At 43.0% G+C, this 27260-nt stretch overlaps 2 protein-coding genes across 12 annotated transcripts in view; one reads left to right on the top strand and one right to left on the bottom strand.

Annotated features, from left to right (window-relative positions):
* Window positions 1-359: 359 nt before the first annotated feature.
* PDIA6 (protein disulfide isomerase family A member 6) lies at window positions 360-23957 on the top strand. The gene is made up of 13 exons (XM_058551803.1): window positions 360-399; window positions 6405-6546; window positions 8982-9039; window positions 9485-9611; window positions 13270-13376; window positions 14925-15055; window positions 15442-15556; window positions 16112-16252; window positions 17029-17113; window positions 17243-17315; window positions 18329-18487; window positions 22721-22817; window positions 23496-23957. The coding sequence occupies exons 1-13, from the start codon at window positions 381-383 to the stop codon at window positions 23562-23564; spliced, it is 1323 nt and encodes a 440-aa protein (XP_058407786.1). The 5' UTR covers window positions 360-380; the 3' UTR covers window positions 23565-23957.
* Window positions 23958-24438: 481 nt separating this feature from the next.
* ATP6V1C2 (ATPase H+ transporting V1 subunit C2) overlaps window positions 24439-27260 on the bottom strand; it is a 53351-nt gene continuing 50529 nt past the window's right edge. For all 11 annotated transcript variants that reach the window (XM_058551794.1, XM_058551795.1, XM_058551792.1 and 8 more), the window contains 2 exons: window positions 24979-25108; window positions 24439-24703 (listed from right to left, as the gene is read on the bottom strand). In XM_058551794.1, coding sequence (XP_058407777.1) covers window positions 24614-24703; window positions 24979-25108 — 220 coding nt within the window. In that variant the 3' untranslated portion in view covers window positions 24439-24613. The remainder of the gene's footprint in view (window positions 24704-24978; window positions 25109-27260) is intronic.

Genomic DNA, 27260 nt, shown 5'->3' on the forward strand with positions numbered 1-27260 from the left:
GAGAGGAAAAACCAACTACTGAGCTCTAACAAAGTGAAGTACCCAACGCCCAGCAGAGGTTGGGGGGTTTGAGGGCCAGCTCCGAAGGAGAGAACGGTCAGCACCGCCTCTAGCAAGTCCCTCCTTCCGCTGCTCGCCCCGCCCCCGTCACGAAAGCCAAACCCGTAATCTCTACCCGGCCACCTCTCATTGGCTATGCGAATGAGCGAAGCCTGCCGGGACCAATGAGCCGCGGCCACGGCGTGGCGAGCGCCTTCCGGCCCGCCCCCGCCGCGCCGCTGGGCGCCTGCCTGGCGGGCCGAGGGCGGGACTGGGGCGGCGGGGGCGCGGCGCGGCGGAGCTGAGCGGCGGCGGAGTGCGCGGCGGCGCGGGAGCTCGGCATGGCTGGCCTGGTGCTGGGTAAGCGCGGGCTCCTCGTCCCGGGGTCGCCCTGGGAGGCCCCGAACCCCTACGGCGGGCCGCGGCCCGGGGAGCGGGCGGGCCAGTGGCCTTGGCCGGGCCTCGCCGGGATGGGCGGGCGCGGCCCGGCCCACGCGGGGGACGCGGTAAGGGGATCTCGGGCGGGGGAGCCCCGAGGGCGGCGGGGGACCCCGGGGGCGGGGCTGCCCTTGGCTGGAGCCTCCCGCGCGGCCCTCGGGCGGAGGGCGGGCCTGGCGGACTCGGGGCGCGTGGGGAGGTGAGGGCGCCCTCGCGGGGGCTTCCGCTGCCCACCCGGGCGAGCGTGTGCGCGAGCGCGGCGGGGAGGAGGGGGCCTGGGGCTGGGCCCGAACCCGGGGCGCGGGGACTCCGGGACAGCTCGAGCGCGGGGTGCCGCGCTCCGCGGGCGGGCGGCGGCCGGGAGGGAGCGGAGGCCGGGGCTGCGCCGGAGCCGCCCAGACCAGCCCTGGCTCGATCCCTGGCGGAGGTTGGGGAGTGGGGGCGACGTAAAAGGGGGACCTTGTCCAGGGCCTGTCCTCAGACTCGCGTGTGTGCGGGGGAGTCAGCGGGCGCCTCACACTGCAGCTTGCCCTTACCACCTGTATAATGGAATTCCCACTTCTAAGAAAAACTGGAATGTCCAAACCCGGTCCTGAAATAATGCCTGAGAGTTGCCTTAGAAAGGGAACGTGCCTTCCAAAAGCTGGTCCGTGGATGCAAGAGCGCTTCAGATGTGATTGGGCCCAGTTTCGTTTTTAAAAGTTCAGACTTTTCATGGATTATGTAAATATCTGGTATAGGCACTACAGTGAGTGAGGTTGAGGCTCCCGTCCTTTTCTGGGCTTCTGGGTCCCAGCCAGGGTGCTCTAACAGTCCTTACCAGAGCACTCTGGATCCGGACCGCAGCGTTGGAGTCCTAGCCCTCCTCCCCAGCATTTACTGGCTGTGTGACTGGGAGCAAGTTACTTAACCACTCTGGGCTAGTACTCCATAGGATTGTTGTCAGGATTGAGTTAATATATGTCTGAAGAGAGTAAACAAAATATAAATATTTGTTGTATTACTGTAAGAGAATAGATTAGGGGAAAAGATTTTAGTCTGTTTAGTTGCCCGCACGTGAATTCAGAGTAGGCTTCTATCAGTTAACTCATTATTTTAATAAGTGTAGTCAGCCTTCTTGGGAGCCCTCGTGGTTTTCGGGTGACTGCTTTGGGACCATATACTCTTGCTGGCAGGTGTGGGGCAGAGATGTTACTGATGTGTATTTTTAACATCCTTAACTACTGTGGAGGAATAATGGGAAGCCACAGATGGCAAAACCATCTGCTCCCATAGATTCGAGACTCGCGGATGTTCCAGTTTCTCATTTGTGCTCATTGTCAGTGCGTGCAATGGCGATGTGAGTTTTAGAAACAGATTATTGGTCAGCATTGACCTACTTTATCATCTTAAGTGGCGGGGGCTTTTTTTTGTTTTCTTGAGGGGTTTTTGTAGGGAGTGGTTACTGGTTCCTTTATGCTATTGGAATTTATACATCTTGTAATCTGTTTTTCTGAGTACTATGTTTGATTTCCTTCTAACCCTACCAGGTCATATTGCCTTTTAAGGAATTTAAATCTCGAACCTTTATCATCAAGGCATTTCCATTGGATAGCCATTTATAAAGAGAGGAGGCTTTTGTGATACCAGGCAAATTTTAAAGACAGGTAGTTGACAAAAGTCCAGTACCATTGCCAGAAAAAAAAATAGCCAGAGTCCATGTTATACTGGGTGTCAGTAGTCATGACCGTCTTTGTATGGAAAGGAAGCACATTCCCGAGGTAAAAAATCATGTCCATCCTTTGATGACTCCCCTGAAGAGGGGAGTACATTCTTTATAGCTGACCCTGATTGACGAGAGGAGGGGAAGAACCTGATTCTCCTGCCTCAATCTGTGTAATGCCCCAGTCCTTCCGTTAAAAATCTGGGTTGCATAACCGTGTTCTCTTTCTAATTATGTGGTCTTAGATAAGTTACCTTTTCTGTCTCCGTTTCTTGGACCAAAAATGGACATGACGTTACATACCACATAGAGTTCTTAAATGAGTTAATGTATCTTAGATGTTTAGAACAACGCCTGGTACATAGTGTCATGTGAGTGTTATTCCTAGTTAAGATGTCAGTTTCTGGAAGGTAGTTGGACAGATATATATGTATTAAAATGTTAGCCAGGGGCTGGCCCCGTGGCTAGGCGGTTAAGTGCGTGTGCTCCGCTACTGGCTGCCCGGGTTCCGATCCCTGGCGCACAGCGACGCACCGCTTGTCCCACCATGCTGAGGCGGCGTCCCACACACAGCAACTAGAAGGATGTGCAGCTATGACATACAACTATCTACTGCAGCTTTGGGGAGAAAAAGGAGGAGGATTGGCAATAGATGTTAGCTCAGGACCAGCTCAGGACCAGTCTTCCTCAGCAAAAAAAAAAAGAGGAGGATTAGCATGGATGTTAGCTCAGGGCTGATCTTCCTCACAAAAAATAAAAATAAAAAAAATAAAATGTTAGCCAGACCCTCGTTCCCCTTGTAAGATGTTCTCTTAAGGAAATAATCATATTCATTTGAGGAGGGGAAGTATAAGAATTTTCAGCATTGGCCTGTTAATAATGAAAAATTGGAAACAATCAAATTCTGTCAGTAGTGGCTTGGCAACATGATATAACCATTAAAAATGGTTACATATTTGGTAATGAGTAATCCATAATTACTTATGTAGAAAATGTCTGTAGTTTATTTTGAGTGAAAAAAGGTTACAGAAGGGACAGTGTAGTCAGATTACATTTGTATAAATATAATAACGTTTTAGACCTCTATTGTGTAGAGAGATGTCAGTAAGAATATTCACCAAAATATTCATAGTTAATTCTAGTGGGACTGTTGGTGGTTTTTGTCCTTTTGTTTTTCCATTTTTGAAAATTTCACAGTGAGCTAAATGTATTGAACCAAGTATCAATTCATATCAATTTTACAAAAAAAGATAAATGTCTTTAAGAGTAGTAGATCTCCATCGGGGATTTTCTAGGACCAATCTTGCATTCAAGCTTATTCAGAATTAGGACTGTCTCTGCTTAGGTCTTGATTTACTTGCTTTGTTAAGTATGTCCAATTCTGCTTAATCGTTCCTGCAGCAATGAAAAGAGTATTGAGCAGCACCATCCAATATAAATATAATATAAACTTCATATATAATTTAAAATTTTCTAGTAGCCACGTTTAAAAAGGCAAAAAGAACCAGGTGAAATTAATTTTAATATAGATTTACCCAATATATCTAAAATATTATTTCAAGAGGTGATCAATATAAAAAATATTAATGAGATAATTTACTTTTTTTCCCTGCCAGGTCTTTGAAATTCAGTGTGCCTTTTTACATCTTCTGCACCTCTCAGTTTGGGGTAGCCACGTGTGGCTGGTGCTGCCATATTGGACAGCACAGTTATTGAGGGAGCCCCACTTTGATTGGCCTGACCTCCGTCTACACTCACCCTCTCCCACCTCTTGAAATGGAAGAGGTCATCCTGTCACAGGCTACCCCCTGCCCTCCTCCTGACTCTGGGCATTTTGTTCCGTTATTCATTGTACTCTGTCTTTAGTCTCTCCTATGCCACGTATTTCTTCCCTTCGTACTCAGATCACTCCCATCTTCTAAAGAAACTTTCCTTCTACGCCACATTTGCTTGCTCTCTTCTGCTGTTTATAATGAAACTTCTTTACAGAGTGATCTGTAGTTTTCACCAGCTTGTTCCTTCCTCTCTCCAACCTTGTGCAAACTGGCTGCTGCTTACTGTCACTACTCCACCACGACTGCCTGGGGCCCCAGGTCCTCTTTGTCATTATGTCCAGTGGACATTTTCAGTCTTTCCTACTTGACCTCCCAGTAGCATTTGTTACTGTTGCTCATTCCGTTTTTCTGTTGGTGTAGTGACGCTGCTCTCCTGATAATTCTCCCATCCACTGTCCACACTGCAGCCAGAATACATACTCTTGCTAGAAAGCAAATCTGATCATACCCCCTGCATGATAACCCTTTCTTCAGTGGCTTCACATCACCGTTAGTAAGTCCATAGTTTGTTTGTTTGTTTTGCGAGGAGATCAGCCCTGTGCTAACATCTGCCAATCCTCCTCTTTTTTTGCTGAGGAAGACTGGCCCTGAGCTAACATCCGTGCCCATCTTCCTCTACTTTATATGGGAAGCCGCCACAGCATGGCTTGCCAAGCAGTGCATGGTTGTGCGCCCGGGATCTGAACCTGCGAACCTGTGAACCCTGGGCTGCCGCAGCGGAGCGCGCGCACTTAACCGCTTGCGCCACCGGACGGGCCCCAAGTCCACAGTTTTATTTCATAAGTTCCTACAATGTTAGCCTTATCTGTAATTCAGATGTAATATTCTTTAACAATGTAATGGTTATTCACGCCCATGGCGTACTGTGCTTTTTATCTTGAGCGCTAAAAGACAACATGGTTTAATGGGGAAAGCTTGGAAATAGAAGTCATAGAGCTGCTCTGCCAGTTAGTTATATGTATGACCATAGCTGGGCCACCTGATCTCTTTCTGCCTTTGTTTCCTTATTTACAAAATAGAGATGATTCCTGCTCTCTAGTTAGTAATGCTGTGAAAAATCAAGTGATCTAATGTATTTCAAAGTGGTTTGAAAATTGAAATTGCTGGTAAGTATAAGGTGAGGGATTTAGCAACAGAACAATAAACATCGGTGTGCCTTCCATCCAGAAGAAATTTACCATTGGGCTATTCAAAAAAGTTTCATTTGAAGTCTTCCAAATTCTATTTAAGAAGTAAGCATATGAAAATGTGACTAAGATGGCATATACAAGCACTACCTTAGAAAACAAGTTAGTCTCACTTGTAATTTGTTGCAACAGCAGATTAAAAGAAGGAAATTGTATGATCATCTTCACAGATGCTGAAAAGAAAGTAATAAATAGAAATTTCTTTGCTATCATAAAGTTTATCTGTTTCAACCCAAAAGCCAGCAATTGGTAAAGTATTCCTATTAAAGTCAAGAACATTCCACTATTTACCATTGTTTTGGAGGCACTAGACAATACAATTACAAAACAAAAAGAAGTTATATATATATACACACACATTTAAAAGGAGGAGGTGAAATTTTGATATTATTACCAACTCAAAGAACTTCTGAGTCCTTCAAATATTTGTAAGTCAGTTCAGCACTTGTTTTCCTATATATTTGTTATAAACTGCGTTTAAGTTCCCAGAGTAGCCAACAAAAATACACTTGGTCCACAGTGTGGCTAAACTGCAATTTAATAATACAGTAGACTCTCTAGTCTCCCTTTATAACATTGTTCACATGAAAATTCTTTCTAAGCTCATCCAGTAACATTGTGAGTGCCTGATGATGTGCCATGGATAGTGTTAGTAGAAATAAGATTATTTATAAAAACAATCATTGTCCTTGAGAGAGCCCCAGTCTAGTAGAGGACACAAATAATTATTTTTCCTTTCAAAAAAGCTTTAATAAAGGTAGTGTGCTAACATTGTGACTGGATAACACAAGAAATAAATACTGTGTGGATTACCCAAGGTCACAGAGCTAGTTGTAACCTGATTTTTCAGTGTCCTTGCCCATAAAATGCAGTGATAGTCCTGCCTCATAGGGTGGTTGTAAAGAATAAGGGTGTGAATACATGAAAAGCACTAAGAATAGTATTTAAATCGTTTTCCAGTGCAGCTCAAGAGATGAGAGTGGACTGTCTGTTCCCTTCTTGCTGGGCACTGCCCCAGTGGGAGTAAAATTCCAGGGGCCCCAGCAGCAGTCAGGCGGGGCACAAGGGTTAGGAGGCACCTGAGCCAGGCCGTCCTCCTGCCTGAAGGGCCTTGGTTAGTTGAGGGAGACTCTGGGGTTGCCCAGGTTTCCTGTCAGAGCATGAACCCTGCCATTAATGGTGTGCTTTTTGTTGTTTCTCCAGGTCTGATGAGCTGTACCTTCTTTCTAGCAGCGAATGGTCTATATTCCTCTAGTGATGATGTAATCGAATTAACTCCATCAAATTTCAACCGAGAAGTTATTCAAAGTAATAGTTTGTGGCTTGTAGAATTCTATGCTCCGTGGTAAGTATCATGAAGTAGTTGTTGATTATTTATGCTATTTTATAAAATTAGGAGAAATACTATATAAAAATGTGATTGTATTCAGCCATCTAGTTTACTGCTTGTTTTAAAAGAAGTAGAAGAGAGGGAAATGGGACACTCCACAAGGTGTTGAGTCAGTTAAAGGCCATAGAGGGGGCTGGCCCGGTGGCGCAAGTGGTTAGGTGCGCGCACTCTGCTGCGGCGGCCCGGGGTTCGCCAGTTCAGATCCCGGGCACGCACTGCTGCACCGCTTGTTAAGCCATGTTGTGGCGGCGTCCCATATAAAGTAGAGGAAGATGGACACGGATCTTAGCCCAGGGCCAGTCTTCCTTAGCAAAAAAGAGGAGGATTGGCATTGAATGTTAGCTCAGGGCTGATCTTCCTCACAAAAAAATAAATAAAAAAAGGCCATAGAGAATGAGTCAATTAAAAAAAAAAAGATGGTTGAAGTAGCTAATTGTTGCTTGGACTTTGGCAGCTTGGTGAGGGTTCCTGTTTTCTACATGTGTAAAAAAAAGCATATAGGATCACAAAGGAAACCTAAAACATTGAAATACTGTTATCAAAATATTAAAATAAATCTTGATGAGGTTATGTAGTACTCCTTTCCTGGAACAGTCAATACCAAGATCCAGCAGCAGATCTCACAGCTAGCTAATGCAATTCTGAAACACTGATGAACACAAATGATGTTGACAGGTATCTGCAGCAGCTGTAGTGGAGATATGAAAGTAGCTGTGATTTTATCCGTGACAGAGTCACAAGTGCTAGCCAGCTGTGGTATGTTGTTAATGTTTATAATAAAGGAAACCCTAAATTTCAATTGCAGGTTAGTGAAAATAGAGAGGTTTTTGTTTCCCCATCCAAGTTCACAGAGCCCCTAAATTTTTATCCACCAATCCTTTGGGGTCTGTGGACCCCAGGTGAAGAACCATTGGGTTAGAGAGTATGCTGCTATGTTTATATTTATGTTGCTTTTCGATCTATATTTACATTGCTTAGCATTGAAATTGAAGGGGGTATATACTCTGACAATCTCTGATTTGAGTCCTTCTTTCATAGAATAAACTGAAATTAAAGGGGCACAAACTCCTGTAAAATTTTGCCTCCTGCCCTTCTAAGCAGCTCACCTAAACAGCAAAACATACTATATATAAGTATGTAGAAGCAGCATTTCAGGACATTTCCCTGAAAGATCCTAACTTTTAAAATATTAGATTAAGCGTAGGTCGCTATGAAGGATGATATTACATACTGAGTAAGAATGTGGGATCTGGAGTCAGAAAGACCCCTCAGTCAGCTCTGTCTCTGGATGACTGTGATATCGGGTAGGTTTCTTAACGTCTCAACCTCTGTCTCATCATCCCGTAAAACGAAAATAACCACAAGGCCTGCCTTCAGGGTTCTTATGCTGATTGAATGAGATTGTTGATGAAGAGTGATCATCGGGATGCTGCACATGGCATTTGCTCATTAGGTCCTTAGAGAACTAATTAGAAGAGAATTTCCTTTGTTTAAAAAAGAAAACAAATCACCTATCGATAAACTGGCTATGATATCTTCATACAGTAGATATTATACAACAATGAATGTGAACAGTATGACTACCTACAACCTCAACGAATGGTATAAACCAAACAGGTTTGTGTGTATATAATTTTTTAAAAGCGCTTTTCTGTGTGTGTGATTCCACGATAATTTTTTTCAAATACTAGTACCTAAAAGATTAACGTTATTTTTCCTTGTGTTCTTGTATCTCTTGCTTTTTTTGTCACTACCTTGTGGTATCGAGTGCTTCTCAATTTGTAGGCTTATTAATTTGGGATTATGTCTGCATTTTTAACTGCACAAGCTGCTGGTGGGAGCCAAAGGGCATTGAGACTTAGGCACGGGAGATCTAGGCTCCCACATGGATGCCTCGTTGATACAATGAAAAAGTTGGACTAGATCAGGGAATATCAAACCTTAATAGGTGTAAGAATCACTAGTAGAACCTATTAAAATATGGGTTCCCTAACCCCTCCTCTAGGAGCTCTGATTTCATGGGGCCCAAGAATCGCCCATTTGCCTGGCCTTACACCTGGGAGCACCCATTAAATTGCACACTTGACCAGATAAACGCTTAAGTTCCTGCTCAGGGATGCAGTTACAAATGACAGTTTGTTTAAACTCTTTAAATATAATTTAATTGATCAGTAATTTAGAAGCTTTTTTTATTATGATGTGTAAAAGGGTTGTAGTGCAGTCATAAAATGGTAAGTTCCTTCCTATCACTGATCACGTTTATTAGTGCCATTTCTCCTTGCAGGCGCCTACCTCCCGTCCTTGTCACTCAGTAGACCATTGGTGAGTGTTTTCTGAATTGGGGATCGGAGACTAATCATTGCCTTATTTTTGTTTTCATCCCCTAAAAGGTGTGGCCACTGCCAAAGGTTAGCACCAGAATGGAAGAAAGTAGCCACTGCATTAAAAGTAAGTTTGTGTGATGCCACATTCACCTGGTCTGTTTAAATAAGTATACAGGCAGGGTTAATATGCAATAGGAAGTTAACTTGCATATTGAAGCTCAGAACCCTTTTTCTGGTGTCAAAATTGTGTAAGGAGCAAAGGGATAATGTACATCTTAATTTTTATGTTGTCTATTTTTGTTAATTCTGTTTCCCAGATAAATGACGTAATCACTCTTAGTCGTGCTAATTCTGGGAGCTGCAGAGTTCTCTCCCTGGGCTGACTTGCATTTCACCCATCATTCCATTTAAGATTGATTTCCCAGGCTACAGCCCTTATTAATTCTGTTTGTAAACCTAACCCTGCCCTTTATTATCTTGTTTCTGAATCTACATGAATCAGATGATAGGTTCATGTGGAATCTGCTTCAGTTGAAAGAACAATAGGTATTTCTTTTATATTTCCACAGGATGTTGTAAAAGTTGGTGCAGTTGATGCAGATAAACATCAGTCCCTTGGAGGTCAATATGGTGTTCAGGGTTTTCCTACCATTAAGATTTTTGGATCCAACAAAAATAGACCAGAAGATTATCAGGGTAAGGACTTTTCCTAACTTCTCCATTCCCCTGGTTGGAATTGTAATTTAAGCAGGTAGGTAAAAAATAGGAGGGCCTAATTTGATAGTTTAAAATATTGATATTACTGTGGAGTATTTTGCCCATGGATCTTTATGCCTTGTAAACATGTTTAGTATTTGAATATTAAAGCTGTTATATAGCCTCCTATTGATAATAAATAAGTACCACAAATTCTCCCTGTTTTGTAGATAAGTAAATTGTGTGTATTTGCTATTATGATATTTGCTATGAGTCACGGAGGCAACTAAAGAGAGGATTCTGGCTCCAGACTCCCGAGGCTAAATGTTATTTTAGTTACCCCGTTCTTTCATAGGATAGTCCTGGTACTTTATTTAAGATATCACAAACATATCATCATATTTAAGATAATCAGAATTGCTAGGTTGAGCTATATCCAGGGTCCTAATAAAAGTATTGGGCATAATGTATTTAAAGTTTAAGCTATGGTCATTTGATCATTTTTTTAAGATTTCATTACCTGGGGTATATAAGTGACTGAACTTGGAGTCTGACGTCTTAGGTTTTGCTGTATGTGAGAAGGACAAGTTTGTGGGGTTGAGTGGAGGGAGAATCAGCATCGCAGTAAAGCAGAATGTTATTGTGTTCTCTGAACCTAGTGTCGTGCATTGTATCAGCTGAGAGAGAAACAGTTCTCAGAAAAGAGAAGCAAAGGGATTGCAGAACCTAGAGAGTGAACTCTAGACAGCCTGGCCTGGGTGTAACTGCTGGCTAACCAGAACACTTAATCTCTCTGGACCTGCTTCTCACCTGTAAAATGGGGTGTGAAAATCTATTTTAGGCTAGTAGAAGTTTCACTGAAATAGTCCATGTAAAGCACGTAACTTGGTAAACATTGATGTGGTTGGTAATCTCCCGCTGCGGGTCAGGATCCTTGGAGATAAGGCCTTAGACACGTCATTGCTTCTAGACTCCCCAGCTCTGAAGTCCCATAAAATGATTGGTTTCATTTTTCTGAGTGAACATCTGCTTTGGAATAATAATTTGTTTTGCTTACTTATAAAAGTAGATTGTTTAGAACAGGGGTTGGCGTTTGGCTTGCTGCGTGTTTTTGTAAATAAAGGTTTTCCAGAAACAGTCCCTTATTCATTTATGTGTCGTATATGGCTGCTTTCACTCTAGAGCAGCAGAATTGAGTAGCTGCAACAGACAGTATGGCCTGCAAAGTCGAAAATAATTACTGTCTGGCCCTTGGTCTAGAGTGAGAAAACCCGCTGTCTTCTTTCCTGGTACATTTCTTTTTTTTTTTTTTTTTTGCCTTTCTTTTTTTTTTTTTTTTATCATTTTTTTTTTATTGATATTTTAATGGTTTCTAACATTGTGAAATTTTGGGTTGTACATTTTTATTTGTCCATCACTCCATATATGACTCCCTTCACCCCTTGTGCCCACCCCCCACCCCCACTTCCCAGGTAACCACAGTCCAGTTTTCTCTGTCCATGTGTTGGTTTATATTCCACATATGAGTGAGATCATACAGTGTTTGTCTTTCTCTTTCTGGCTTATTTCACTTAACATAATACGCTCCAGGCCCATCCATGTTGTTGCAAATGGGACGATTTTGTCTTTTTTTATGGCTGAGTAGTATTCCATTGTATATATATACCACATTTTCTTAATCCAATCGTCAGTCGAGGGACACTTAGGTTGCTTCCACTTCTTGGCTATGGTGAATAATGCTGCAATGAACATAGGGGTGCATAAGCCTCTTTGGATTGTTGATTTCAGGTGCGTTGGATAGATTCCCAGTAGTGGGATGGCTGGATCATAGGGCATCTCTATTTTTAATTCTTTGAGGAATGTCCATACCGTTTTCCATAGAGGCTGCACCAATTTGCATTCCCACCAGCTGTGTATGAGGGTTCCTGTTTCTCCACATCCTCTCCAACATTTGTTGTTTTTTGTCTTGGTGATTATAGCCATTCTAACGGGCGTGAGGTGGTATCTTAGTGTTGTTTTGATTTGCATTTCCCTGATGATTAGTGATGTTGAGCATCTTTTCATGTGCCTATTGGCCATCTGTATATCTTCCTTGGAGAAGTGTCTGTTCATTTCCTCTGCCCATTTTTTGATCGGGTTGTTTGTTTTTTTGTTGTTCAATTGTGTGAGTTCTTTATATATTATGGAGATCAACCCCTTGTCAGATGTATGTTTTGCAAATATTCTCTCCCAGCTGGTTGGTTGGTTGTTCATCTTGATTCTGGTTTCATTTGTCTTATAAAAGCTCTTTAGTCTGATAAAGTCCCACTTGTTTATTTTTTCTTTAGTTTCCCTAGTCTGGGTAGGCATGTCATCCGAAAAGATTCCTTTAAACCCAATGTCAAATAGTGTGTTGCCTATATTTTCTTCTATGAGTTTTATAGTTTCAGGTCTCACCTTCAGGTCTTTGATCCATTTTGAGTTAATTTTTGTGAATGGCGATAGCACATGGTCCACTTTCATTCTTTTGCATGTGGCTGTCCAGTTTTCCCAACACCATTTATTGAAGAGACTTTCCTTTCTCCATTGCATGTCCTTAGCACCTTTGTCGAAAATTAGCTGTCCATATATGTGTGGTTTTATTTCTGGGCTTTCAATTCTGTTCCATTGATCTGTGTGTCTGTTTTTGTAATTCCTGGTACATTTCTTGATGTGGTATATTTCCAGGTAAAGATTGGTGGAAGGGGCACTGGCTCAGAAGATGGGGCAGAGGCTGTTTTTATGTTGAGGTCTTGCCCTTCTGTGTGAGGAAGTGCCGTGTGGTAGTGTCAGCCAGGGATGTAGTACAAGATGATCTGAACATATTCTGAGTGTTGCTGTATTGCGTTTCTTTCTAATGTCAGATCTGAAGTATTCTCAGAAGTTTTTATCTCTTCCTGGACAGTTAATTAGAAAATTATTTTTAAAAAAATGTGAAACTTTCTGAAGAGATTTTGAGTTTTGCCCTTGAACTCTGAAGATAGCCTTATGGCATGTGTTATCCATATACTTGTGAGTCAGTTAATAGCCCCTGATTTTTTCTTGAGCATATAGTTTTTGGTGAACTTCCAAAGGCTATTATAATTATTGAGTTTTAGCACAGGGTTTGTTACTTCTTGTATTAGGAGTAAGTTCAGCTACAGAACCTAAAAGCCCCAAATCACAGTGTTTTTTAAGCAAGCTGGCAGAAAGGGGCCTGGATTGCTTTCCAGTTACTTAGTCTCAGACACTTCATATCCTACTTTTTCCATGGTCTTTTCTGTCTGTTATCTCGTAGAAAAGTTTATTTTCCTCATTTGGTACTTTGTATTTAGAAATCTCCCCTGCTTTCTTAACTAGATAGTTATTCTTCTGTGTACATGTTACACATTCAGTAAACATTTGTGAATTATTCCCATTAGTAGATGATATTTATAGGTGAACAGGAGGTTCTTGTTCACGCTAATAACCTAAAACTGAAGAAGAGGAATTCGTTTTCCAAGTGTGAAGTCTAGTGTGAAATGCATTCTGGGGAGAAATTGACTGTGTATTAAATACACATGTGTTGTCAGGTCTGTCTGAACATCAGATGATGCTGACAAACATAGATAGGCGCACAGCCCACCACCACCCATTTGTCTGATAGTCCTCTGTCCTGTAGGTGGCAGAACTGGTGAAGCCATCGTAGACGCTGCTCTCAGTGCCCTGCGCCAGCTCGTAAAGGATCGCCTTGGGGGAAGGAGTGGTGGATATAGTTCTGGGAAACAAGTAAGGCTGCGTGATGTCAATTTTTAATGTGTGTGATGATTTTGAAGCCTGAGTGTAAACTTCTTGTAGGAGATAATTTTTTGTTTACTATTTTAAATTGGTGATCTTTCAGTTAAAAAATAATAGGAGGTTGGGTCAGCTGACCCCAGAGGGAATCAGCCACCCAGCCTGCTCATTTGGCCTCCTCAGAATCACTGTCACCATGGCCAGTCAGTCCCAGGGCATCTTGCCACAGCTGCAGGCCAAGAGCCAGGCTCCCAGATAGGCATCCTTGTCCCTGGGCTGAAATAGAGGAGTTTGGACTGCAGAGGGAGCAAGAGCTCTAGGCCAGGGTTGCTGGGGCTCTGGCATCCCTGGCATTCGTAGTTCCCGAGTGGAGAGAGAGACCAGCCCTCCTCCAGGTTGACTTTGGGCAGACAGGAATGAAATCTGGGATGAGCTCTTGGCCTGTATCTGTGGCAGTCAGCCCAAAATCCCTGGAAAATTCTACATAAATGGATAAGAAGGAAGAGAAAGAAGTTCCTGTTGTATGGATTGGTATTTTAAATGCCCTTGTATGAAATTGTGAAGTTTAACCATGATGTACTTATGTTCTTGTGAGAAGGCATTAAATTCTTACTGATGAATATATATAAAATGGCCCTTTACTCTTTTAGGAGGCTAGTAAAACTAGCTTTATTTTTTTATTTATTTTGTGTGTGTGTGTGAGGAGATCAGCCCTGAGCTAACATCTGCCAATCCTCCTCTTTTTTGCTGAGGAAGACTGGCCCTGAGCTAACATCCGTGCCCATCTTCCTCCACTTTATATGGGACACCGCCACAGCATGGCCTGACAAGCAGTGCGTTGGTGTGCGCCTGGGATCCAAACTGGTGAACCCTGGGCCACCACAGTGGAGTGCGCGCACTTAACTGCTCGCGCCACCGGGCCAGCCCCTAGTAAAACTAGCTTTATACAGACTTAGAGTTTACCCAGAGATTTCATGCTCTTGCCTTTTATTTCAAACTCTGACGCTTACTGAGCACAGTTGTCTTCCCCTAGCTCCATGGCTTTTAGCCTAGGCAGCAGAAAGCAAGATAGCTATACTGACTGCTTCTTAGGCTTAGTGCTGAAGAAAATTCTTTGAAAAAATAAAAGGATTAAATGCTATTTTCAGCTTTCTTGAATGGTGTGGGGACTTGATCTATGAAAAGGTAGTAACTAGTTACATCCTGGGATGAACCAGCAGCTGTGCTTGAGTCTGAATTAGAACAGTGTTATGAAGGTGGTTCTTTGAGCCATGTTGAGGTTTCTCTTAAAAATAGCAGGTCATAGATTCAGATACATGTTATATGTTATATTGAATGCGCACTGGTAATTGTTTGAAAGTAAATACTGTTTACCAAGCAAAAATAATATTAAGGAATGTCCCCAATCTGAGTAAAATAGTTTTCATTTGAAAGAAAAACTCAAAACTTTAAGATATAAAAGTAGTTATTGTATTTAGAATAGGAATAGTGTTCTTTTTAAAGGGCAAGTTGTAGTGTAATGTTTAATGTCACACACGACAGGGTAGAAGCGAAAGCTCAAGTAAGAAAGATGTGATTGAGCTGACGGACGACAGCTTTGATAAGAACGTCCTTGACAGTGAAGACGTTTGGATGGTTGAGTTTTATGCTCCTTGGTGTGGACACTGCAAAAAGTAAGTGCTTTTTGCTGAGTACTTTTTTAAGTCACAGTGCTTTTACTACATTTATCTAACTTGCTTTGAAAGAGCTGAACCAGATCATAGATAATCTCCAGGATCTCCTCCAGAAAAGCTCTGATTCTGAATAAATGTTAAACACTGGGGTTAGTGCCAGAGTTTCCTCTGTCATATTATCAAAGATTAGCAGGGAGCTGTCGTCCAGGTTTGAGGGGAGTGACAAGGGACTGGGAGGTGAATGTAAAGGGTTGCATCATGTCTTTCGTAAAGCTACACGCAAAATGTTTTCCAAGTGTGATTTAACTGGATTGGGACAGAAATGCACACAGTTAAAGTATTTTTGCTGAGAGTTAAACTTTCAAGGTGAATATATTTTTCTGTAGCCTGGAGCCAGAATGGGCAGCTGCAGCTACAGAGGTCAAAGAGCAAACGAAAGGAAAAGTGAAACTCGCAGCTGTAGATGCTACCATTAACCAGGATCTGGCCAGCCGCTACGGGGTGAGTGTATCTCTGAGGCCAGTATTCTCTGTGAAATACAGTATTCTCAACTGCTGCTTCATCCAGGACTCCATTCTCAACTGCTGCCCTGTGAGGGAGGAGGGGAGATGTTTAGCCATTTTGTAATAAAGAAATTAAGTTACTTTATTGTCCTAACTATTCATACATCTGCAACTCAAGACAGTTGATTTGTTTTTCTTTTTTTTTCCCCAATATCTCACTACTTCTGTGTGCTTAATGTGAGTCTTCAGCTTGCCCAAGCTTTCACAGGGTGTTCTTGTGGCATTTGAAGTTGGTCCATTTGTTCTAGAGCAGATATATTGTATTAAGTACGTATCCTGGGTTTGGATAAGATTTGGCTAAGCCTGGCTGTCGTGCTGTTAAACCCCCTGATTACAGACCTCTGTGTGTTATCCCTGAGGCAGTGATGCACGCTGGGGAGTGTTTTTGTTACATTAAATTACCTATAAGGTAGTTTTAGAAACCATGAAGGTTATCTTATTTCTTATTGAATGTTAATTTGATTTTGTGCTCTGATCTTTTTTTTTTTAATAGATTAGGGGATTTCCTACAATCAAGATATTTCAGAAAGGCGAGTCTCCTGTGGATTATGACGGAGGGCGGACAAGATCTGACATCGTTTCACGGGCTCTCGATTTGTTTTCTGATAATGCCCCACCTCCTGAGCTGCTGGAGGTGAGGCTTTAGTCATTCATAGTGAGGAAAGCTCTTCCAGTCTGATGGGGAGTATTAAAGCAGTGACACTTTTTTGTCTTTTCAAATTAGCTCTTTCCCATCTCTTTTAAAATGCTTTCTTTAAAGTGTTTTTGTACTTCAAACGGGCAAAACCTATCTGATAAATTGCTGCTTTTCATAGCTTTTAGTACTAAAATAATTACACTGTGAGCAGAGGTGAGCCTAAGCTTCTCAAAAATAAAGTGGATCCAGCCACTTCCGTTTACTGTTCTCAGAATAATAGCTAATGTTTATTGAGCACCCAGCCACGTCACAGACATTGTTCTGCTGCTTTTGTGTAGGTTTTTCTCTTTCCGTTCTCCCGTGAACGCTTAGAGGTAGATACTTTTTTTATCTTCATTTTGCATATAAGGAAACTGAGGCACAGACAGCCTCGAATTCATATACATATATAATACATGTAAATATGTCTGTCTAAACGATGAAGTGTCAGAGCCAGGCTGCGCCCCAGCATTCTGATTGTAGAGGCCGTGTGTATATGCCAGTGCCTCACCGCCACCACAGATAGATGGCTTAGGAATAAATGACGGACATCCTTGACAGAGCATTACTGTTGGTGTTTCTGTAAAGCATTTAAGGTAGTAGTATTTGGGAGAAGTCTCACCTCTCTTGAATTGCTTTGCTTTTTAGTGCAAGTGATGTCTTTGTATTCAAGCTGCCCTTTGGGTTTTGTGTCGTGTGGTCTTCCAACCAGCCTTGTCTTCTGGGTCCCACAGATCATAAGCGAGGACATCGCCAAGAGGACCTGTGAGGAGCATCAGCTCTGCATCGTGGCTGTGCTGCCCCATATCTTGGATACTGGTACGGTGAACAGAAACTCCCCTCCCCGTAGTTGTTCTCTGCTGCCTGCTCTGAGAACACTTTCTAAACGGATTAATGATACAGACACCCTTCTTTTTACCATTAAAAATTTTTGTCTGTTTAAATCAGGAGCTGCAGGCAGAAATTCTTACTTGGAAGTTCTTCTGAAGTTGGCAGACAAATACAAAAAGAAAATGTGGGGGTAAGTTATTGAAGTTACTGTCTCAGTGTCGTTTGGACAGGAGAGAAAGTGCTTGTGGAGTGTCTGGTTCCCGCTGTTTTCTGTAGGGTGTCTTCCTGTGTGCGCCTTGGCGTGTTTTCTTCTTTAAAATGTAAACATCAGTATCATCGAGGAGGAAAAGTAGTAATGCAGGTCTCTTATTTATTAGACACTTACTTGTACCACAGCATACTTTTTCTCATAGGAATAGTATTTTAAATGGTGATTGGGGTCCCAGGGTAATAAGTAAAAACTTAAATTAGTGACATAAATGAATTCTGGTATGACCTTGAAGGCTAAAGAAAGCAGAAATAGGGGCGTGTTTCTTTACTCTCTTCTGAGTGAGGGCTGGATCTACGCAAATTTTTAAAACAAAGTATGTCTCTATCTCTTCCTGTTTGTCTTTCTGCTTCTCATCCTCAGTATCCGTTGTTGTCCCAGGTACCTCATGCCACTTGCTGTCACTCTGACAGTAACCTTGCGCCTTCTCCGTTAGTGCAACAAGTATTGAAGCTCTAAAGCTCTTTATTCTTCACCCTTGTAGAAGTTGAGGAAAGAAATTTGGTTGAGCATTTTTATATGTATTGAATAATGACATATCCGTAACTTTAAAAGAAGTTATTACACTTTTAAAGAGCATGCAAATAACCCAAGTGATATTGGTAGGATTTCAGGTAATAAAGACAGCAAATTCCTCGGGTTTAGTGAATAATATTTTGGGAACTGGGAGGAAAACTGTCTGATAAGTAGACCAGTCCATTTTGGGGGTTTTTGGAGTTAGGGTTTGGGAAACGTAAGGGAGGAACTGTGGTACTTAAGAGCATGTCTACAATACATTACTCAAAAAACTTATCTTTTGCTTTGGATTTATTTCTACATCCATTTCATTCCATAAAATATTTGAAGTGTAATGTTTTGTTCTTTATTTAAGATCTGCTAGATTCTCACTTCCTCTGAAAGGGATCTCTGCCCTGAAAACCAATCTGCTTTTCTAGGTGGCTGTGGACAGAAGCTGGAGCCCAGTCTGAACTTGAGACAGCTTTGGGGATCGGAGGGTTTGGATACCCCGCCATGGCAGCCATTAATGCACGCAAGATGAAGTTTGCTCTTCTGAAAGGATCTTTCAGTGAGCAAGGCATTAATGAGTTTCTCAGGTATTTCTTGCCTTCTTGAGTTGTTCTCATTTTGTCTGTTTGATTCTGCTGTGGGTTTTTTTTTTTCCCCAAAGCTATGTTTACATAGACCAGGCAATAAATGGAATTATTTTGCATTTGACATTCCAGAGAATTAGACGTTTATAAAAATTAGACCTTTTAGATCATCTTCCTGTACTTTGTTGTGTTTTCCATGGAAGTATTCTACATAGTGAATGATGCTAATACTTTCCTGTTCTCAGGCCAACTTGCTGTTGTGTGCAGTTGGCATTGGGCTCTTCCTGATTCTCATAAAGGTCTCCTGTGGGCTAGAAGCAGCCCTCTCTTATCCATCCCCACCCTGGCATGCTTTGTATCCCTGACTTCAGGTTGTATGGTTTCCATTTCTGGGCATCGGCTTTAGAATATAGTTATTGAAAATGGGTCCTTACTTAAGTGACTCCAACAGTGTGCAAACATTATAGTTTCCCAATCTCAAAACCCAATTTATAGAGTTCTCTGTCCTGCCGTGCTGTTCAACTCATCCTAAAACTGACTTTACTCCCCTTTTAGGAAAATGCAAGGCATTGACCCTGTACTTTTTCTCAGATGTGTGGTAATTTGGTTAATGCTTCTTCCCGATAAGTGTGAGTTCCATGAAGGTGACTCTGTTTTACACAGAACTTTCTCTCTAGTCACTGCTGTAGAGCCTGGCTGATAATAAGCTCTCGGTAGATATTTTGTGTGTGAAGGAATGAATTCTTGTCCCTGGAGCAGTTTCCATTGGGAAAGGCATCCCTGCCCTCGAGAGCTTACTGTTCGTCAGGATACGGCACGTTGATGGGAAGGCTACTGAAAAATGTGCTTGATCCTTTTCCCACAGCTAATTCCAATGTTGAAAACCTTAGGAATTGTGTGAGAAGACCAAGTAATAATGAGATTGAGCCTTTGGACTCACTTATTGGAAATTACAGGTTCTAACCCCAGCTTTAATTTTATTAACTTTTATTTTCAACCAGTTTTCCTTTTCTAGTTTTTTTTTTTTTTTAAGTACAGAGGAGGTAAGTGCTTCATGGAAAAGGTACAGGAACAATAGCATGTTGTAAACCTGAGACAATTACTTTTGTGTTTGAGATTGTACAGTCCAGTGGTTCTCAAACTTTGTGCCTTGGTGGTGGCAGAAAACCTCAGAACCCACCTGGTTACCAGTGGAGAGAAGTATGCGGTAATGAATAGGAAGGAAACAAAATAGGTGATAGTAAGTTGTTTCTGGCTACATGTGAATCTTGTTTTCTAAGAAGACGGAACGTGCACAGAACACATGGCCAGTGAGGAGACTGCTTCCAGCGGACTGGGATCGGGCCTGGCAGAGAGCTGCTGTACCATCTGTTTAGTGGGGAGAAGCAGCGACATGCGTACTTGAGAAACTAGACCTGCTGCGGTCTGTTTGGCTATTGGAAAACCAAAGACAGAAATACCAGCAGTGCAAATGCAGTTTGTCAAACACCTGTAGGAGTTTTAGTAACACTGTAGCTAAACTAACAATTTATAAACGTAGTGGCAGCAGTTGAAAACTGTAGTCAACCCAAGATGACATTAGTGGTGCCTGCCTCTTTACTGGAAAATGTCGTATTGTGTGCCTCTTGGAGTAGCAGACGGAAAATATAAGTATGTACTTGTGTGTCGTGCACCCAGAGTGGAGAAAAGACTTGAGTTTAATTCCAGTTTGGCTTTCAGTTGATCTGAAAGCAGCAGCCAGGGTCTCAGGGATCTCTTACTTAGAAGAGATCTCTGTTAGCATTAGCCCACAAGGAAAATGGTGGCAGAGGGGAGAAGCATAATGGAGCTGTTAAAAAACCTTTTTTTTTTTTAAACAGTTGAACTCTGCTCTGAAGGCACACAGTTCTCGGAATTTTGGTGCTATTTAGAGGAGGTGTGGCGTCTTTCCGTCAGTCTCGCTGTTGGCTCAGGCTGCTAACGTTAAGTAGGGAGCAAGCTTTTCTTTCCTTCGAGTGCCAGCCCATCCCCCCAATGCCCAGCAGCAGGCGCGTCGGCGTCTTGTTGATGTAGAGGCCGACGTCCAGAGATGATAAATAACCCGATCGAGGACAGAGGACTGATAAGAGGCAGACCCGCTGGCTTTTCATTATCCACATGAGTTTGTATTTCCCACGTGAGCCAGAGCTTGGATTGGCCTGTGCCCCTCCTGCTAAATTGAGCCATTCTGGCATAGATTTAGATAGACTGTGAGGCACGGGTCTGCCTGCTATGCAGGATACCTCTTTATTCTGCCCGTACACTGGTATGCCAGTCAGCACCCTGTCCCATGGTATGTTAACAGTTGGGTGAATGGTGGTAAAGTGGGTTTTAGAGCATATTTATAATCCTGTTTTCTAGTGTAACTGATATGCCTACAAGGTTTTCCATTGTTGGCACTCTTGACATCTTGGGCCGGATAGTTGGTTTGTCCTGTGTATTATAGGATGTTTGGTAGCCCCCCTGGCCTCTACCCCCTAGATACCAGTAGCACCCACTACACACACACAGTTGTGACAATCAAAAATGTCTCCAGGGGCCAGCTCGGTGGCATAGCAGTTAAGTTTGTGCACTCCGCTTCGGCAGCCTGGGGTTCACAGGTTCAGATCCCGGGCGCAGACTGACGTACCACTCGTCAAGCCATGCTCTGGCAGCGTCCCATGTAAAGTAGGGGAAGGTGGGCACAGATGTTAGCCCAGGGCCAATCTTCCTCAGCAGAAAGAGGAGGATTGACAATGGATGTTAGTTCAGGGCTAATCTTCCTCACCAAAAAAAAAAAAAAAGTTTCCAGACATTGCCAAATGTCCTCTGGGGGCAAAAATTGCACCCATTTAAGAGCCACTGATATACATTGTAAAAAATGCAAAGTAGCCAAAGGCAATGGACAAAATTACTCAGTTTTCCCACCATGCAGATTACTGTTGTCAGACACATACAGGAAACTTTGTATCCCATTTGGCTTTTTTCCTCTTTTCCCATATTTCAGGCACCTGCACTGGAGGGTATTTGGAGGCTCCTTTCAAAGAAGCCTTGCTCATATCCAGTGACTGCCTCCATGTCTTTCCAGGGAGGTGTTTTATAAAGACCTGCCAAAGTCAAGGCCTAACACGCTGTTTCACGGTGTAGCTCTCCTCTGTCTCAAGCTTGAGGTGTGAGAACTGCCACCATCATCTGGATCCCTGAGAAGGGCCTCTGGTGTCCGCGGGCTGGTCTGAAGGGCTTCTGCTTACTGCTGTTAGAAATCTGAGGGAGGGAACTGAATTTTAGTCTAACTCCCTGTCTTTCAAAAAGCCTTTCTGGGGTCTTAATTTAGTCTAGAATTTTGTTAATCAAATGTCAGTCTTGGTTTTGCCCATGTTCTAGATCAACTTTGATAGTTTTTACACACTTAATTTGCATTTTAGTAAAATACATTTACTATTTTTTTAAGTTATTGGTACTAACTGGCTTTATCTGATGGCCAAGGCCTTAGTCAGGAATTTCATGCCTGGTTATATTATCGTCCCTGATTGAAAAGATAATGCTCAGCCATAAGAAACGATGCAATCCAGCCATTTGTGACAATGTGGATGGACATTGAGGGTATTATGCTAAGCGAAATAAGTCAGAGGGAGAAGGTCAAATACTATATGATCTCACTCATAAGTAGAAGACAAAAACGACAACAAACACACACAATGGGTGGTCGCCAGAGGGGAAGGGGGAGGGAGGAGGGTGCAAGGGATGATTAGGCACATGTGTGTGGTGATGGATTGTAATTAGTCTTTGGGTGGTGAACATTATGTAATCCATACAGAAATAGAAGTATAGTGATGTACACCTGAAATTTATATAATGTTATAAGGAAGAGGTGAGAAATGCCTCTACATAAACATAGCAGGCACTTATTTTAAAAAGTTGTTTCTTGGAGCCGGGCCTGGTGGCACAGTGGTTAGGTTCATGCGCGCTTCAACAGCCCGGGGTTCACAGGTTTGGATCCTGGGTGCGGACCTACGCACTGCTCATTAAGCCATGCTGTGGTGGCATCCCACATATAAAGTGGAGGAAGATGGGCATAGATGTTAGCCCAGGGCCAGTCTTCCTCAGCAAAAAGAGGAAGATTGGCAACAGATGTTAGCTCAGGGCTACTGTTCCTCACCAAAAAAAAAAATTGTTTCCTCATCTGCGTCAGCAGTCCGATGTAAACCTGTGTGTTTGTTTTGGTCCTTTTCCCCTAAGGGAGCTCTCCTTCGGGCGCGGATCCACAGCACCTGTAGGAGGCGGAGCTTTCCCTGCCATCAGCACCAGAGAGCCTTGGGACGGCAAGGATGGCGAGGTGAGTCCCCAGGACCAGGCTGTTTGTGCAGGACTCTTCACTGCGACTCTCGTCCATCCTCTTACTCTCCCGATCCCTGTGCATCTTCACTTCTTGTGAATCAAGTCCTTTCCATCAGACCTGAGCCTGGGCTGATGCCAGAAATACCCTCCCTCAGGGACCTTGTATGTGGTTCTTTCCCTCAAGACCCTTCATCCCGTCCTCCCTATTAAAAAGTGCTGCGTGGCACTTGATATTCCTGATAGAGACGACCAAGATAAATTTCCATAGTGAGGTTTCTTTCCTGATTATTACCTCCAAAGTGAACATTTAACCTGGAATTCATTTACTTTGTCTCAGAGCAATGCAAAATTAGAGCTTTGAAATTAGCATTTATTCCAGTACACTTCTGCCCCACCCTCCTCAAAAGGACATGTTAAATAGCTGTCTGTTTTAAAGAGGTAGGTGATATGTTAAAATCGTGTTTCTTTTGTTTAAGTTCTCAGCTTTTCCATCTATATAATAATAGGCAAAGTTTAAAAAAAGCAGGAGCTGGATTATGGAGAGAAGCAGGCTTTGTAATCCGAGTTCCTCTAGAAGTGAATTTGCTCCTGTAAAAGGAGACAGTTGAACTCGGGGTTGCCCTGTCTGTGGTTCTGCAGGGACCCTGCCAGGCCTAACAGGTTTTCTGTGTTACAGCTTCCGGTGGAAGACGACATCGACCTCAGTGATGTGGAGCTGGATGACTTGGAGAAGGATGAGTTGTGAGGGGCTCAGCACGGACTTCAGTTGTCTTTTCTTGGGAGCGGATTTTTCCAGCAGTGAAGGAACATTCTTTACAATCAGATGGATCTACCAGTGGCCTTTTTAACCAAGTAGCAGCACTTGATTGGTCATTTGAAACACTGCAACAGTGAACTTGTGCATCTCGAGAAAACAATGAAAAATTCTATGAATTGTTGTAGCCAGAGAATTCAGTTGTATTCTGTTACGTAATATTTTGAAGAAAACTGATGGGCTGTTGAAAGGTTTTTCCCTCCCTCTGCTGCTTGAATGTTCTTGAAGGCTGTTTCTTATATATAAGTTTTTTAATGTGATTCTTTCATTTGAATATTAATGGATTTTTTCCATTAAAGAATAAAATATTTTGGACAATACCGATCAATGTATGTAGTGTCCACATCACAAATTCAGAGTCGGATGTGTAGCCAGGAAATTAATGTTATGAAGGGATGACCCTGATGTGTTTCCTCCCTATAAACTTGTGATTCAGATGACACCCTCTGGACGTCTGTCACCACACTGATTTTACACGGGTCCCACAAGGCCAGGTTCCATCTGTAAATGCGAACTGTAAATGTAGTTTATACAGAAGGCTGAACAACGATGGGTTGCCAATTGGGAACTGCATTTTGTGCCCAATATTTTGTCTTTGGGCCATCACCAGTGACTAAGAGAATATAGCTGGTCATAGAGTTAGCTCAAGGTTTTTAATGATGTTATTACTAAGCCCTCACAAAATGTCCACTGAGATCTGAAATAAAGCAGCAGGTTACCAATTTATAGGCAACCTCCATTTATGTAAAACAATCAAAAAATCGAAGTTTTGAATTATGTTAGAATATGAGTGAAGAGACAAAAAGACTGAGCATTTCTTTATTGTAACTTAAAAAAAATAAATACAACTCTAACTAACTTTTGTGAGCAATTTCTCTAAAAATCTAAATTCTGTAGGACACTTAAACTGTTCTGGCTGACGGGAAGACGCATCTGTAGTGGTTTGCGGAATGTGCAAGCTTAGTGGTGCCGGCCTGTCTCTAGTCCAGGAGACTGAGGTCGATGTGGAAGTAGACGTAAGGAAAGTAGTCCTGGTTGTTGAGCTGCAGCCCAGGGATCTCCACAGACGCCTACGAGAGAAGACACGGGACTGTTGGCGCTAAGTGCAGACACGAGTTTCCTGTTTCATTTGCATGTTTTTGAGGAAGCTCTCCAGGCACTGGCCATCCTTTCTGGCCCACACAGCAGCCCCAGCCCCACCCCCACCCCACCTCCTCCTCCTCCTCATATTTTCACATTTGTGAAATACAGATTTTCATAACAGTCTGGCAAGTACCAATTTTGGACAGTATCTCCCAGGTGGAGAGGCTGTAGAAACGTGGCTATTTCTGGATTCTATACCTACATCTAATATACTTGCGGCTGCGACTTGATCCAGATGTCTGAAGACGGAGTTCAGGACCTCTCTTAAACGTTTCGTGGATGACTTCTTAGGCTGGAGGAGCACTGCCTGGAAGTTCACTGGTAGTCCATACCTTCTCAGATAGACAAAATGCGTAAATATGTTACTCCACACGCAAGGAGGGGTGAAATGAACCTGACGAGAAATACAGTAAGTTCTAGTAATGAAAAGCTTCAGCTAATGTAGCTTAAAATTCATTTGAGTGAAATATCTAGGGTCAGAGGTAAGACTAATAACTGGATCTTTCTGCATAGAAAAATCACTAGAAGATGCTAACCCACTTCTGATAGTGATAATTTTTGACTACAGAGCCAAAAGGTCACCCCTCGGACGACTGGGATCGTCCCGTGGTGAGTGCTCAAGTTGAATGGCGGCAATTGGACTGCATGTTCCGATTCCAAAGCATTTGTCCAAAACCCAGCTTAGCTGACTTATTTTTCTCCACTAAAAGAGCAGCAAAAAAATCTGGTTTATCAAGATTGTTAATTCCTTTTGCTGGTGGACAAAAAAGATTTTAAATGGACTTTGGATGCCTGAGTACATTTGAAACCACTTGCTGGCAGCTATTCCTGTGGTGGTATCCCAAAACAAAATACTGACACTGAGCACCAGACTTAAGCAGGCATACTGTGATTGTCAACGATTGCTTTTTTTTTACAGTTTTATTTATTTATTTATTTATTTATTGTGAGGAAGATCAGCCCTGAGCTAACATCCATGCTAATCCTCCTCTTTTTGCTGAGGAAGACCGGGTCTGAGCTAACATCTACTGGCAATCCTCCTCCTTTTTTTTTCCCCAAAGCCCCAGTAGATAGTTGTATGTCATAGTTGCACATCCTTCTAGTTGCTGTATGTGGGACGCAGCCTCAGCATGGCCAGAGAAGGGGTGCGTTGGTGCGCGCCCAGGATCCAAACCTGGGCCACCAGTAGCGGAGTGTGCGCACTTAACTGCTAAGCCACAGGGCCAGCCCAAAGATTTCTTAAAATATACTATCAGTGAGCAAACGCTCGGATGTTCGATACTTCTCACCTGTGTTTCTTCATACTCCCCAAGCCACGTATGGGAAAGCAGCCCTTAAGACACCCTTTTACTTGCCTGACACGTAAATGATTCACAGTGGCAAGATCTGTTAGCATTACTGTTAGTTTTTTGGGTTTTTTTTTTTTGGTGAGGAAGATTCACCCTGAGCTAACATCTCTGCCAATCTTCCTCCGTTTTGTGTGTGGGTCACCACCACAGTGTGGCTGCCAACAAGTGTAGGTCCGTGCTTGGGATCCAAACCCCGGCCACCAAAGCGGAGTGCGTCGAACTCACTACTACACCATGGGGCTGGCCCCTACTGTTAGTTTTTATTTCCCTATCAATGTCCATAAATGATCCCCCGGCTCCCAAACTTCCTGGGTTTGGACAAAACCACATTGGCAGCCACGTGGAGGATGAACTGGAGGCAGAGAACCAAATACAAGCTGAGGCGGAGACAGATGGAAGAGAGAAAGCAAAGGGGCTCCAGTGGGACGGGGGGTGTCGGGGTAGGATGTGAGGGTGGGATGAGAGGGCAGAGGTGTCCAAGCTGGCCCTGAGGCTTGGGGCCTCCTGACAGGAAGGACGGAGGCCAGTGACAGAAATGAGGAAGCTGGAGGAAGGAGTTAGGAGGGAAGATGCACCCGACTCCCAGAAGCAGCCTACGTGGGAGGAAGCCTTAGAAAGCAAGGCCAGGAGGATGGCTGGGAGGGGGTCCTGGGGCAACCTGCAGTGCAGGCAAGGGAGGGGCCGGGGAGACCCCCGCAGAGGGAGCTGGCCTCTGAGGGCCAGAGGAGGACAGAGCCCGCAGGTCAGAGCAGGCAAAGAGCGGGGGAGCTTTGGAAGAAAGGTGCAGCCAGCCTGTGCGGTGCTACTGAGATCCCCGACAGTTCGGGACACAGGGCATCTTTGGAACACGGCAGAAAAGCAGCTTCGAAATATATTTCCTGTTTGGTTCTATTTTTGTAAAAATTTAGTAAAAATTATATATATCTGTAAACTAAACAAAAAACCTACAGGAGCATACACCAGCACATTAGCAGTGTTTTCTCTTGGGTGTTAAAATTACAGGTGACTTTTATTCATTCTTTGTGCTTATCTATAGTTTTCAAATTTTCCACAGTGAACATATTTTGCTTTGGTTAAAAAAAAAAAATTAAGGCAAAATAAAAGTTTTCTTTTGTTGGTTCGGTTTGGTTTGGGT

The sequence above is a fragment of the Diceros bicornis genome, chromosome 12 (genome assembly GCF_020826845.1).
Source record: "Diceros bicornis minor isolate mBicDic1 chromosome 12, mDicBic1.mat.cur, whole genome shotgun sequence".
NCBI classification, from domain to species: domain Eukaryota; kingdom Metazoa; phylum Chordata; class Mammalia; order Perissodactyla; family Rhinocerotidae; genus Diceros; species Diceros bicornis.

Coding starts and splice junctions, on each gene's coding strand:
- PDIA6 (XM_058551803.1), top strand. Junction 6,547..8,981: donor GTAGAATTCTATGCTCCGTG/GTAAGTATCATG, acceptor ATCCCCTAAAAG/GTGTGGCCACTGCCAAAGGT. Junction 17,316..18,328: donor TACAAAAAGAAAATGTGGGG/GTAAGTTATTGA, acceptor CTGCTTTTCTAG/GTGGCTGTGGACAGAAGCTG.